The 14,231-nt window shown below is 37.9% G+C and overlaps 1 protein-coding gene and 1 non-coding gene across 11 annotated transcripts in view; one reads left to right on the forward strand and one right to left on the reverse strand.

Moving 5' to 3' along the window:
* The window catches only part of ZDHHC20 (zinc finger DHHC-type palmitoyltransferase 20), an 80,882-nt gene that overhangs the window by 41,556 nt on the left and 25,095 nt on the right, over positions 1–14,231 (forward strand). For 9 of the 10 annotated variants that reach the window (XM_035003706.1, XM_035003705.1, XM_035003704.1 and 6 more), the window contains exons 5-7: positions 7,859–7,928; positions 9,729–9,761; positions 10,376–10,496. In XM_035003706.1, coding sequence (XP_034859597.1) covers positions 7,859–7,928; positions 9,729–9,761; positions 10,376–10,496 — 224 coding nt within the window. The remainder of the gene's footprint in view (positions 1–7,858; positions 7,929–9,728; positions 9,762–10,375; positions 10,497–14,231) is intronic. The other variant, XM_035003707.1, reaches the window with a different exon arrangement.
* Positions 2,377–2,483, reverse strand: LOC118009706. Its single transcript, XR_004678994.1, has one exon. It is a non-coding gene; the product is annotated as a U6 spliceosomal RNA (small nuclear RNA).

Consider the following 14,231-nt stretch of genomic DNA (forward strand, 5'->3'; position numbering starts at 1 on the left):
AATGGTTTTAAGTTCTATATTATATACCTCATGAGTTTTGTTCAAATACAGGATAATATAATAGCTAACAATTATTCTGTACTTTACACACACTCATTTAAACTTCACAGCAGCCCTTTGAGGTAGATACTATTGTCTTCATTTTACAGATGAGGAGACTGAGACACAGAGAGGTTTATAACTTGTTTGAAGCCATATGTAGAAAAATGGATTTAAATCTGGGTGCTCTGGCTCTAGAACCCACTATGCTGTTCAGCTCCGAGGGGAAATAAGAGGAGCTTTACCTTTGTATAGTTATGTGCAAGTCGTGGCTAAGGAATGTAACTAAGTTTGTACAAGATTTTAGGAGGGGATATTTGGCTGACTTAAATTTTTCATGCATTTAATACTATTCTTTTTGCATGACTAATATATTGCTGTACATAACAAAAACATGAATTTCAAACCAGACCCAAGCTTTTCCAGTACTAGGGTAGTGAAAGTCACTAACTTTCTAAGTTCTTGTTTCCTTATTTTATTTTTTATTTTATTGGTTTTTTGGTTTTGTTTTGTTTTTTGAGAGAGAGAGTGCAAGTGGTGGGGGGCAGACGGAGAGCAATAGAGAGAATCTTAAGCAGTCTCCATGCCTGGTGTGGAGCCTAGTGTGGGCTCAATCTCACAACCCTGAAATCATAACCTAAGCCAAAATCAAGAGTCAGATGCCTAACCGACTGAGGCCCCCAGGTGCCCCTTTGTTTCCTTATTTTAAAATGAAGATAAGAATATCTACATCTTTGGGTTAGTGGAAATATTAAATGAGATACATGAATGAGATATATACATTTAGTGTAGATCTTGGTATTAATAATAAATTTTCAGTAAATGGTTAGCTAATATAAAATAATCCTTTTTTATATTCAATTATGAAAAGTCTGATTTATAATAATTATTTCTACTTATAGTTCTGTAGATTAGATGTTCTTAACCCAAAGTCCAAGACTTCAGAGAATTTATGAATTCTGAGATGGTATGCAAAGTTGTGGGTACATGTAGTGTTCAAAATACCCCATTCATACCAAGATAAACTGATTTTCAGAGCAGTATGTGTGGCCTGAAGAGTTAATAGCCACTGATGTAACATCTTTACACTAAGGCTTTCCTCTACTCTGAATAATACCCTTCATCTATTCAATATTATACCAGAATTATGCTAAATACTTTACTAGTGATTATTTAATCCTCAGAACAACTCTGAGGGAGGTGCTGCACTTGTCTTCATTTTAGAGATGAAGAAATGAGGCACAAAGTAGGTGTCCAAAGTCCCCGAGTAATAAGATCTGGGATTTATAACTTACCTTCTGACTACAGGCAGAGTCCCTGCTCTTGAGCACCATTTTATACTGCAATTCTATTGCTTAGAATTCCAAACTTTGGGAGTTTTTATCTTTTTTCTTATTATAGAAATAATATGCATTCATTCTTTAAAAAACAAAATTACAGAAATACATATTATAGAAAGTAGACTTTTCATAGAGCAGAGACGAGTGAAAGTGATGGAGCTGCCTCCACACGGAGGAGAGGTGGGGGGGCTTTTCACCCAGTTCCTTTTTGGGCTTTTTTGAACCATGTGGAGAGATTATTAGCTATTCAGGAAACAAAATGGGTCTTTCTAGACCTTCTCCCTCCACAGTGTGGATCCAATTGACATCTCTCTCTAGCTTTGTCCCACACTGTTTCCTTGCATCACCTCTGTGCTAAAAGCACTCTTGTCTTTCCCCACCTTTTTTATTCTTTTTCTCTGCTTAGAACAATTATTTTTTCCTCTCTAAATCCAGTTTAAAGTTTTAATTCAATGTCTGCTTCTTTTCACCAATTTCTATTCACTTGAGCAAGAAGTGATTTTTATTTTTTTAAAGATTTATTGTGCTCGCTTCGGCAGCACATATACTAAAATTGCAATATTTTTTTAAAGATTGATTTATTTACTTGAGAGAGAGAGAGCGCGCGGGAGCATGCGTGCATGCATACGGTGGGGGGGGAGGGGCAAAGGGAGAGGGAGACAAGCAGACTCCCCACTGAGGGGGAAGCCTGACATGAGGCTCCATCCCAGGACCCTGAGCTCATGACCTGAGCCAAAATCAGGAGTCAGTCACTTTAACTGACTGAGCCACCCAGGCGCCCCAAGAAGTGATTTTTAAAGTCTTCTCTGAACTTCTCAAATTCTTACCTTGTAGGTCACAAATCACTGCCTCATAGTTATTTCTGTTTATGTCACTTACTCGACCTTATTCTAAGACTCTGGCAGTCAGGAATTTTTCCCATGGTCTCTAACAAAGTGTCTTGATTAAATAGGCCCTCAGTAGATATTTGTTGAATGAACCTCTTCCTGGGTATTCTCCTTATTGGCTGTTTATTCACTTTTTGAATGTCATTCTCACGCAGAGGCCATGTTAATCTTATCTGTATTGTGCCAGTTTTAGTATATGTGCTGTCAAAATGAGCACTGTTTATGCACTTTTAAATCTCCCTAGTTTTCTCTCTTTCACTGATTTTCCCCATCATAGTCTGACTTTGTATTTTATCAGAAATAATTTTTTTAAAGATTTTATTTATTTATTTGACAGAGAGAGAGAGCACAAGCAGGGGGAGTGGCAGGCAGAGGGAGAAGCAGGTTCCCCACAGAGCAGGGAGCCCGATGTGGGACTCGATCCTAGCACCCTGGGATCATGACCTGAGCTGAAGGCAGACACTTAACCGACTGAGCCACCCAGGTGCCCCGAAATAGTAATTATTATTATCATCCTAGTAACACCTGCTTTATTGAGAATCTGATATGTTCCAGGAGATTTATATTTAATCTGCACAATAGTCCTTTACACTTGGTATTATTTGCACGTACAGAAGAGGCAATTGAGGCTCATGGAAAGTAAGTTACTGACTGACGCAAGGTCACAAGCTAGTAAGTGGGAGAGCTAGCATCTGACCTAACTGGTGACAGAGTCCCTGCTGCCAGTGCACCTTTACAAACTGGCTTTTCCAGAGCATATCAGTTTCCTCTTGGTATGTGTGTTCTCATCCTTTTTTTGTTTTTTTTTTAAGACTTATTTATTTATTTGAGAGAGAAAGAGTGCGGGGGTGGGGGTTAGAGGGAGAGAGAGACTTTAACAGACTGAGCTGAGCGTGGAGCCTGACACGGGGTTCGATCCCACAACCCTGAGACCAGGGTTGAAACCAAGAATCGGAAGCCTACCTGACTGTGCCACCCAGGCGCCCCTTGTCCTTTGTTATATTTGCATGAAGATTACTGACCTTTTTCTTCTCTTCTCCCCCAGTTTGCTCCTATAACACTTGCGTCTCCACTTAAAAAATCACAGCCAGTTTTTTCCCTTTGCTCTCAGGTATATGCAAAGTATATCTCTCTCAAAAACAACAACAGTTTGGTTCAGATGCTGTTCTAACCGCCATTATGTTTTCTCTTCCCTTTGAGTTAGATTCTCTTATAAGTTGTCTGCACCCAAGTCCTCTTTTCCTTCCCAGCTAATACCAGACAACTGGCTTCCATTATCCCTACCCAAGTTCAGTGACTTTTGTCATTCTGGTTTCTTGAAAAGCTTTCTTCTTTGTGCTTTTCTGTTCTAGTTCTGTTTCTTAATCCTTGAATGATTATTCTTCCTCCTAAATTTTTTTTAATTTTTCTTAACCTCACAAGGGTGCCTTGCCCTTATTCTTTTCATACTGTTCCTTCGGCTTTTGTTTTCACCTCTGGAATTCTGACACTAGGATATTGTGATTATTAGTTTATTGTGTCTCAGTTTGTTTTCTTTAGTAGTTTTCAGGAATGAGTTCACTTTTCTGAATATGAATTAAAACAGATTCAAGGAGGGCGCCTGGGTGGCTCAGTTGGTTAAGCAACTGCCTTCGGCTCAGGTCATGATCCTGGAGTCCCGGGATCGAGTCCCGCATCGGGCTCCCTGCTCAGCGAGGAGCCTGCTTCTCCCTCTGACCCTCCCCCCTCTCATGTATTCTCTCTCATTCTCGCTCTCTCAAATGAATAAATAAATCTTTAAAAAAAAAAAAAACAGATTCAAGGATATTGTCACACTAGCGCTCATTTGCATTCCAGACCCTTTCTTGTATGTGAGGCAAAGGGGTGGAGTTGCAGCTGCACACCAGGATCACTTATCTAGAAGCCTACAGTCTAGCTGCACGAGGGCTGCAGCATTCTTCCTGATGTTTCAGAGGGAAGAACCTGCAGACCTCTCCCCCAGAGCACCCTGTAGCCATTATTCAAGGATTCATCCCTCTTGGCATGTGTCTACCCATTCAGCATCTCCAGCTTGGTCATTTTCTAGGTTAGTTGCACTGATATGTCTGTTTTCTACGTGTATCCATGGGACTGGGTGAGCTTAGAGTCCTCCTACTTCATCACCTTCCTGGCTCCCACCAGAATAGCTGTCCTTGAGTGACCTATTACCCAAACCTACAAACCCAAATAAAACTGGATTCATCAGTTCAAAATTTAATACCATCAAGCAATATTTGTCACATGGTAGAAACTCTAAATTTTGTTGAATGAATGAGAGAATAAATAAATGAAAAACATCCTGCCCCACTCTCCCTGCTTCCCCCAGACTGAGCTTATTTCTGCCGTTGGCAGCCTTGTTCATTTCAGCACCCAAGACAAGAAACTGAAGTTTGCCAATGGCTCCTTTTTCCTCAGTTCTTCTGTCTACTCCGTCATCAGGATCCTTCAAAAGTCTTCCTCAAAGGTCTGTTCAGTTTGGTCTCATCTCAGGGCAAAATTCTCATCTCAGAATTTTGAGTGGAAGTATAGAGGAAAAAGAATATAAGATACTCCTGATCCTCATCTTACCACTAATTCAGCTATATATAGCTTTGGGCAAATTACTTTCTCTTGATATTAGGGTGTTTTTCATCTGTAGAATGGAGATATCAACTAGGAGATTTCTACTGTCCTTTATAGCTTTACTTTTTCTATGTTGTATGGTTTTATCTCCCTCATGTCCAACCCAGGTGAGGTGTTATAGAACACACCCTCAGTAAACTATAGCTTATTCTTTTAGGTGGATATTTATATACATTCCCTTCATCTTAAAGATATTTTTGTTGAAATAACAGAAGTAATACATGCCATAATTTAAAAAAAAATTTTTTTTTAGGGCACCAGATGAAAAGTGAGGGGCACCTGGGTGGCTCAGTTAAGCATCCAACTCTTGATCTCAGGGTCTGACTCTTGATCTCAGCTCAGGTCTTGATCTCAGGGTCATCAGTTCAAGCCCTGCTTTGCGCTCCATGCTGGGCTTGGAGCCTACAAGAAAAAAAGAAAGAAAAGTGAGTTTACCCTTCACCCCAGCACTACTCTCTGGGGGCACCCTGTATATCTTTGCAGGAATTTTTTATACTTGGCAGAGTATTACATAACTTATGTACAATTAATTAATATATTTTAACAACTAGAGTAAACAGATTTTAACCAATACAAATTTGGTTACCTGGATAGTGCCTTTTAGCAGGTATAACTTACAACATTACTTCAAAATAACACTTTGTCTCTCTTATATGTTAATTCACATCTGGAAGGTGGATGCATTTTATTGGGATATGTAAAGAAAAAAAATATGTATTCTTATTCCCCTCAGACATGTGAAACATGCTACATATCCAGACTGTTCAACAATTTGCTTTTTTTCCATGTGATATATTTGCATTTTTCCAACTTAGGGTACATGTGTATTTTGTATGGAAAATTCTTGTTAAAGTTTACATAGTATTCCACTGTATGGATATATCAAAATGCTTTGCCATTTGGATAATTCAAGTTATTCATAGTATTTTGTTATTAAAAACAATGCTGTAGTGAACACATCTATAGAATTTTCTAGAAGTAGAAATGCTGAGTCAGAGAACATATACATCTTAAATTTTTATTGATACTGCCAAATTTCCTTCCAAATAGATTGTAATACATGACATGATTCATGCACTTTTTAGAGGGTATACTTAATTTAAATTTTTATTTGAACGTATTTTCTACACTATTACTATGTTTGTTAGGATCACAAGTAACAGGCAACAGCTTCAGCTTTTTAACTCCTTTCACCCCAAAAAGCTACCAAAAAATATGAAATGGTGTCAGAAATTGGTGGGTATTTCCTGTATGTGAAGGGCAGGGCTACAAGAAAGAACTGGAACCCATAATTGGAAAACCAAAACTGGGACCCTGTGCAGCTTATTTCTTCTTGTTTCTGTGTCTCTCTTTCATTTTTAACACTATCTCCCTGCAAACAAGTTTTTATTTTTTATCCCGTTCACATGGCAAAATATCACCATCACATGTTACCCAGTTGCGGCAGTATGCAGCCATAACTCATTCTCAGTCCCAGTGCTGAATCCATAGGAGAGAGAGCATGAACTAGAAGCAGGGAGGGTGGTCTGAACTCATTTCCCAGAGAAGGAGAGAGTGGCTTACCAATCAAGCAGATACCTCCAAAGAAGCCATTTACAAAATCAAGTAGAGTGTTTGCCATTTAAGTGCTCTAAATCTATAAATGTTTCAGCTATTTGTGAAAGATCAGTAGTAATTTGCCTTGTTGCCAAGTCAGTACAGTTTGTTTGCTTTAGAGGCCATCATATAGAGAACAGTTAGCGTCTAACTATAATGTTATTATTCTCTATTCATCCATAATAATGGCTTTTAAGGTACTTTTTGATTTGTGAAGTCTTGGGACATTTCCCTCGTGAATCTCAAAGATCTATTTGTCACTTACTTAAATTTCAAAAACCGAAACTTAAGGTTCTGTACGATATACAGACTCTGATGGAACTCTTATTCCAGTGGACTTCTTCTCTTGAATTTTTTTTTAATCAGAGTACTTGAGCTGAAAACAAGTCTTACTTGATCTGATTTCTTATTAATCTCTGACGTCATCTCTGACCTCCTTTTCACCCTGTTCCAGGCACACCACACCCTTCCCTATTCTTTAAACAAACTAAGCATGCTCCCACCTCAAGGCCTGTCCTCTGCTTAGAATCCTGTTTTTCCCAGTGTGACTTAGTAACCCCCTTCCTTCAATTTCAGTTTTCTCAAATGTCTCTGAAATTACAGTATACAATATCCCAATTCCCCCTCCCTGCTTTATTTTTCTTATTAGCACGTACCACTAATATACTATTTATTTTGTTAACTTATTTAGTACTCCCCATCTTCTCCAAAAGAATATAAGTTCCATGAAGGCAGGGATTTAAGCCTAGGACAGTATCTGGCACCTAATAGGTGCTCATGTTTTGAATGAACATATAAATTGGGCAGCAGTAACATATGTTAGAATTGAGTGGGAAGAAGTTCAGGGTTGTTTGTTTTTAAAAATGTTGTCTCGATTTTGCTATTTGGGATAGGGATGGGAGATAAAAGGTTGTGGTTTTGTTTTTCTTGAAAAAGCTATTTTATAATGTTAAAAACAAAATCCCACAGGGTGCCTTAAAAAGTTTAAGCACATTCATTTTGGGATATTTTAGTATAGACAATGTATTATAGTAGGAAAAAAAGCTTGAATCGGGACTTAGTAAATCTGAGTTATGCTACTACCTGACTAGGTGTTTGACCTTGTGCAAGTCACTTACTTGCTATAGATCTCCTTTTCCATCTGAAAATTGCTGGGCACTGTTCTATTTCTGAGGTTTCCTTCTACCTCTTGACATTTTGATTTCAGAAGCTCTCTAATGCATTTTGGTATTATTTTAAAATTATTAGTTATCAATTTCACAGAATTATTTGTAAAAGAAATGAAAGTAACTTACATAGTCAAATTAACTAAGCTTATACATCCTTCAACAATTTCCTTTTAATTCTTAAATATAGCCATCAGGTATTGTGAAAGATGTCAGTTGATTAAACCTGACCGGGCACATCACTGCTCAGCATGTGACATGTAAGTATTACTTGTTTGTTTCTATTTAACCCTAGCACTGGAAATTGGTGACAGGGGAATGGAAGGGGAAGGAATATTTCATATGCTTTATACTTAGCAAGAACACTGTATCCTCTCCCTTTATTTGCTATGTATTCTGGGCTAACAAAAATATTTATGTAAGCTAGAATATACTTTGAAGTAATCTTGATTAACAGTTCCTATAATAGTTGTTAAAATATTCTTCCTATGCTTATGCTTAATTTAATATTGATGAGCAAGTAAGTAATAACCCCCTTGAGAAGGATAACTTTATTTCCTGGATTAAAAAGACTCACTGAAAAAAAAAAAAAGACTATCATGACAGTTTTCTTATTTTTACTGTTAATATTAAAACCTAACAAACCACAAAAATATTGTTTTCAATTACCATCTGTGACATTGTTCCCAGAAAATTTTGATTCTGTGTGTGTGTGTGTGTGTGTGCGCGCGTGCCCTTGTGAGAACGTAGTGTGTTGAAGGAAACATCCATAGTTTGGGAATCTCTACTAGTCCTTGAACTTTAGTTAGGCTGTTTAACATCCTGGGTATTAGTTTATTCATTTCCTATATTGCAGCAGTCGCCTCTTATCTGCCTGGGGATCTATTATTCCAAGACCCCCAGTGGATGCCCGAAACTAGATAATACCAAACCCTACATATACTATACATACACCTATGATAAGGTTTAGTTTATAAATTAGGCACAGTAAGAGATTAATAACAATAGCTAATAATAAAATGGAACAATTATAGCAATATACTGTAATAAAAGTTATGTGAATGTGGTCTCTCTAAATGCATTCTACTGTACTTACCCTTATTGTGATGAGATGAAGGGAGGTGAATGAGGTAGGCACTGTGACATAGCATTAGGCTACCACTGACCTTCTGAAGTATGTCAGAAGGAGGATCATCTGCTTCTAGACCTCGGTGACTGTGGGTAGCTGAAACCAGGGGAAGCTGGATATGGGGGTGACTATGGATAAGGGGGACTGCTGTATTTGAGATGTTCTATAGTCTAACTTTATACAAATCTAGATTGCATGTATTGGTGATGAGGCAAATTTGGAGGGGTTTTTTAATTATAAAAGTACAGTGGTGCTTATGCATGGAATAAAATTTTGTAAATTATATGGAAAAAATAACCATCTATAAGCCTATCATTGTTAATATTTTAACATATTTGCTCCTAAAGTTTTATTTTTATGTGTTGTGTGTGGTTAAAATAGTATAGGGATTTCTGTATTTCATTTTCTCTCCCTCAGTAATTTGTAAGCTGGACCTATCTAATTTACCTAGTGCTATATGTACTATATCATATTAAAATGTCATTTGGTATGGCTCAAGGCATTTGGCTATGCTCAGCTAAATTCCCAGTATTAAAAATCATCTCTTAACTATAAAAGGCCTTGTGGAAATGCCAGAACTTTTCTCTAACCTAATGTTTACTGGGTTAGTTTTTCTTTATTTTTTTAGAGAGGGAGCAGGGAAGAGAGAGAGAGAGGCAGAGGGGGAGGGAGAGAGAGAATCTTAAGCAGGCTCCACCCCCAGCATGGAACCCAATGCAGGGCTCAGTCTCACAGCCCTGAGATCATGACTTGAACTGAAGTCAAGAGTCACACACTTAACCCACTGAGCTACCCAGGCACCCCTCGGTCAGTTTTTCTAAGATATTATTTGTAAAGGTAAAAATTTAAGCCAAAGAAAGAGAAAACTATCAGAAATTAAAATTAGGGGAATTTTTATGCAAGGATTCTCTTATGTTTATTTGTTTTTTAGATGTATTCTTAAGATGGATCATCACTGTCCTTGGTATGTATAAAAAAGAGGAAATCACATTGGGGGTGGAGAGGTGGGAAGGAGAGAATTGGAGGTAAATTACCACAGCATTCCTAAATTTTGAAGGTCAGTTCAATTACTTGATTACTCAAGGTTGAATTGGTCCTACTTATATGCATATTTATGTATGTACATGTTTATATTGTGTATTCCTTTAAATATATACTCTGATGTTAGTAACCCAAGTAAGTATATATTAAGAATTAACATTAAAATTCCAAATTCCTCATAGAATTTATTAAAAACACACATCCACAATTAAGATACTGCTCCCTACTTCCCAAATGGCCCATTTCCAAGTAATAATAGTTAAGTTTTTTATCTGCCATATATATTATTATTGTTTTTATTATTGTTAAAAAATAACATTAAAACTTACCATCTTAACCATTTCTAAGTGTACAGTTCAGTAGTATTAAATATGTTCATATTGTGTAACCAATCCTCAGAACTTTTTCATCTTGCAAAACTAAAATTTTACACCCATCACCGCCCCCCTAACCCCTGGCAAACACCATTCTGTTTTTTGTTTCTGAGAGTTTGTGATTTGTCTTATTTTTACAGTGTGACTTTCTTCATTCTTCTAGGGTGAATAACTGTGTGGGATTTTCTAATTACAAATTCTTCCTGCTGTTTTTATTGTATTCCTTGTTATATTGCCTTTTCGTGGCTACAACAGTTTTACAGTACTTTATAAAATTTTGGACGGTAAGTCTTTTTTCTATCTTAAAACATATACTTAAAACTTTTTAAGATGCTATATATTCATAAAGAATTCCTTCATTCTTTATTATAAGTAGATGTACTTTTTTTTTTAATTTTTTTTTTTAAAGATTTTATTTATTTATTTGAGAGAGAGAATGAGATAGAGCGAGCATGAGGCGGGGAGGGTCAGAGGGAGAAGCAGACTCCCTGCCGAGCAGGGAGCCCGATGCGGGACTCGATCCCAGGACTGCAGAATCATGACCTGAGCCGAAGGCAGTCGCTTAACCAACTGAGCCACCCAGGCGACCTATAAGTAGATGTACTTTATTTCAATTTTACTAGGTAGAATTTGATCAGAAAGCAGATGGGATTACAATTTACCTTCATATGTTTATTTGCAAATAAATGGATACTAAATAGGATATAGTGAACTTTTTTTGGTGAGCCAAACTATTTTCAGCAATATTCTAACAATAGACCTATCAATTTTAGGGAAGTAATTGCTTTTTACTTGAGTTGAAGAGACTTACTGCAGTTTTACAGTGATAAAAATGAAATTGCCAACACCCCAAATAACCACTAATCTGGTTCCTGCCTCTATAGATGTTAATCCTTTTTGTCATAAGTTGTAAATGTTTTTTTCCACACTTTCAATTTATATCTTAAAACCCTGTTTTCTTTAATTTTTATCAAATCAAAGTTTTTTATTTTTAAAGCAGTATTTTTATGATTTCTTTTTTTTAAGATTTTATTTATTTATTGTAGAGAGAGTGCGTGCGTTGCTTGCACAGGAGTGGGGGCGGGGGGAGGGAAAGGGACAAGGAGACTCTTTGCTGAGCGCGAGCCCTACAGAAGGCTCAAACTCATGACCCTGGGACCCTAAGATCATGACCCCAGCCAAAATCAAGAGTCAGATGCCCAACCAACTGAGCCACCCAGGAGCCGCTAAAGTACTGCTTTTAAATAAATAATCATAAAATCAGAAATAATAGGGGTGCCTGGGTGGCTCAGTCGGTTAACTGTCTGCCTCTGGCTCAGGTCATGATCCCAGGGTCCTGGGATAAAGCCCTGCATCTGGCTCCCTGCTCAGTGGGGAACCTGCTACTCCCTCTTCCTCTGCCCTCCCCCCCCCAGTGTACACTCTCTCTCTCTGCACTCTCTCAAATTAATTAATAAAATCTTTTAAAAATAAAATAAAAAGGGGCGCCTGGGTGGCTCAGATGGTTAAGCGTCTGCCTTCGGCTCAGGTCATGATCTCAGGGTCCTGGGATCGAGTCCCGCATCGGGCTCCCTGCTCCTTGGGAGCCTGCTTCTCCCTCTGCCTTTCTCTCTTGCTCTGTCTCTCATAAATAAAAATAAAAAAAAATCTTAAAAAAAAAAAGGGGGGGGGCGCCTGGGTGGCTCAGTCATTAAGCATCTGCCTTTGGCTCAGGTCATGATCCCAGGGTCCTGGGATCGAGCCCCACATTGGGCTCCCTGCTCCGTGGGAAGCCTGCTTCTCCCTCTCCCACTCCCCCTGCTTCTGTTCCTGCTCTCACTCTCTCTCTGTCAAATAAATAAATAAAATCTTAAAAATAAAATTAAATAAAATTAAATAAAAAAATAAAAGCAGTACTTTTCATTTATGATTTCTGGCTTTAGTCTATTCACTGTATATTTACACAACATTCACCCAGGTTCTCCTTTGGTATTTTAGTTGTTTTTGCCTTCACATTTAAATCTTTGATTTTGAAGAAGGCATTATTGTAGTCAAAAAGTACATTGTATTTACTCTTCCTAAAAATCCTGTTAAGAAGTTTTAAAATGTAGGTTTTATAATTGAACCGTTCAGGTGTGGTGAAGCCAGCAGATCAGGAGATGATTTCTATTGAAAAGATAGTTTGTTGCTCACAGTTTCTGAGGGAAGGGGCATACCACACCATGCAGGGCCACACAGGGAAGCACCAAGCAGGGTAACAAGATTTAGGTTAGCCCGTTTGCATAATATCTGTGGTCTCTGGTCATAAGGGTTGTCCCTGGTTGTCTGTGTGTATCCTTGGAATGGTTATGGCAGGAAAGTTTTGCCTCCTGGAGTATAATAGTCCAATAGAGGAAGTGATATGGAGTATGAACTATGGTTGGTTAGTTTGTGTATGAGAGGTTTATTCCTTGCTATCACTTAAGAACTGGTTAGCTGTGAGAGAGGCGGTCTCTCTTCAGTCAGCAAGGCCTCAGATGCCAAAGCATCAAGAATACAGAAAATAAGGGGGGCCTGAGTGGCTCAATCAGTTAAGCATCCAACTTTTGATTTTGTCTCAGGTCATGATCTCAGGGTTGTGAGATCGAGCCCCGTGTTGGGCTCCACACTGGGCATGGAGCCTGCTTAAGATTCTGTCTCCCTCTCCCTGTGCCTCTTTCCCCCCACCACCCCGCCACTCACTCACTCTCTCTCTCTCAAAAATAAAAAGAAAAAAGAAAACAAAAAATAAGAAAATACAGTTATTGCAGAAGGAGCTATTATTTTCAATAATTTTCAACGTTGAAAACTGAGGTTAGAAGAGTTAGGAAACTAGCCAGAATTTGAACATAGATATCTCTATTTCAGCATCCAAATACTTTTCACTGTGAGTTGCTATTCATAGTCATACTTGAGAATTACACAATTAAAGCCTCAAGTCATCAAGTACAGTTATTTTTCCAAGAAATATCTAATACATTTTAGAAGGACTTTCACTAAGACATTGTTGAATTTTTTAAACTTTGGGTATTTAAAACCCAGGGTATGCTAGTATTTACAGTTCCTTTGTGTGTTCCTTTATTAGAAAAGAGCACCCCAGTTCTGCGTAGTCTCAGCCCAGTGAATTTTGAGTTCTGTTGTTCCCCTAGTTCTAAGCATCTTTGTTCAGTTTACAACCTACTTAACCCTACTCAGTGGCCCTATTTAAATGAAGAGGATTCAGTGCCACATGAATAAAGTCTAAATTATAGAATTTCATATTTCTTCTCCAGAAACTTCAGGAGTGTTTGCATATAATGATTTATTAATTAAAGAATAAATATTTTGGGGGGTGACTGGGTGGCTCTTGATTTCAGCTCAAATCATGATCTCACGGTCATCAGATTGAGCCCTGAGTTGGGCTCCATGCTGAACGTTTCCGGAACCTGCTTGAGATTCTCTCTCCCTTTCCCTCTGCCCCTCCCCCACTCATGTGCATGCTTTCTATCTCTAAAAAAAAATGTTAAAACTTTTTTCAAACTTGTCATGAGTCAGGAAAGACTAGTAAACTTAAATCTATCTTTTTCTTCATTTAACAAATATTTATTTAGTACCTACTATGTGCTAGGCAGTGTTCTAGGCACTTTGGATATATCACTGAACAAAACAGAGTCCTGTTTTTATAGAACTTACTTTTAAGAAGAGGATGGCATATAAGCGTAATAAATAAGTAAATCCTATTGTATAGTAAACACTATGAAAAAAAGTAAAAGTAGAGCAGGGTAAGGGATGTGGCAAGTGTGTGGGGGGTGAGTATGACAGGGACAGATAGAAGTGTTAAAGAGAGTGATCAGGGTAGACCTACTCGGTAAGACAATCAGATCTGAGCAAAGACTTGAAGGAAGTTAGTGGACACTTGGGAGCACCTAGATATATAGAGCAAATATTAACAGACCTAAAGAGAGAAGTAGAGAGCAATACAATAATAGTAGAGACTTTAATACCCCACTTTCATCAATGGATAGGTCATCCAGACAGAAAAT

This window comes from Mirounga leonina, unplaced genomic scaffold, assembly GCF_011800145.1.
Source record: "Mirounga leonina isolate KUSES-001 unplaced genomic scaffold, KU_Mleo_1.0 Mir_127, whole genome shotgun sequence".
Classification (NCBI taxonomy): Eukaryota; Metazoa; Chordata; class Mammalia; order Carnivora; family Phocidae; genus Mirounga; species Mirounga leonina.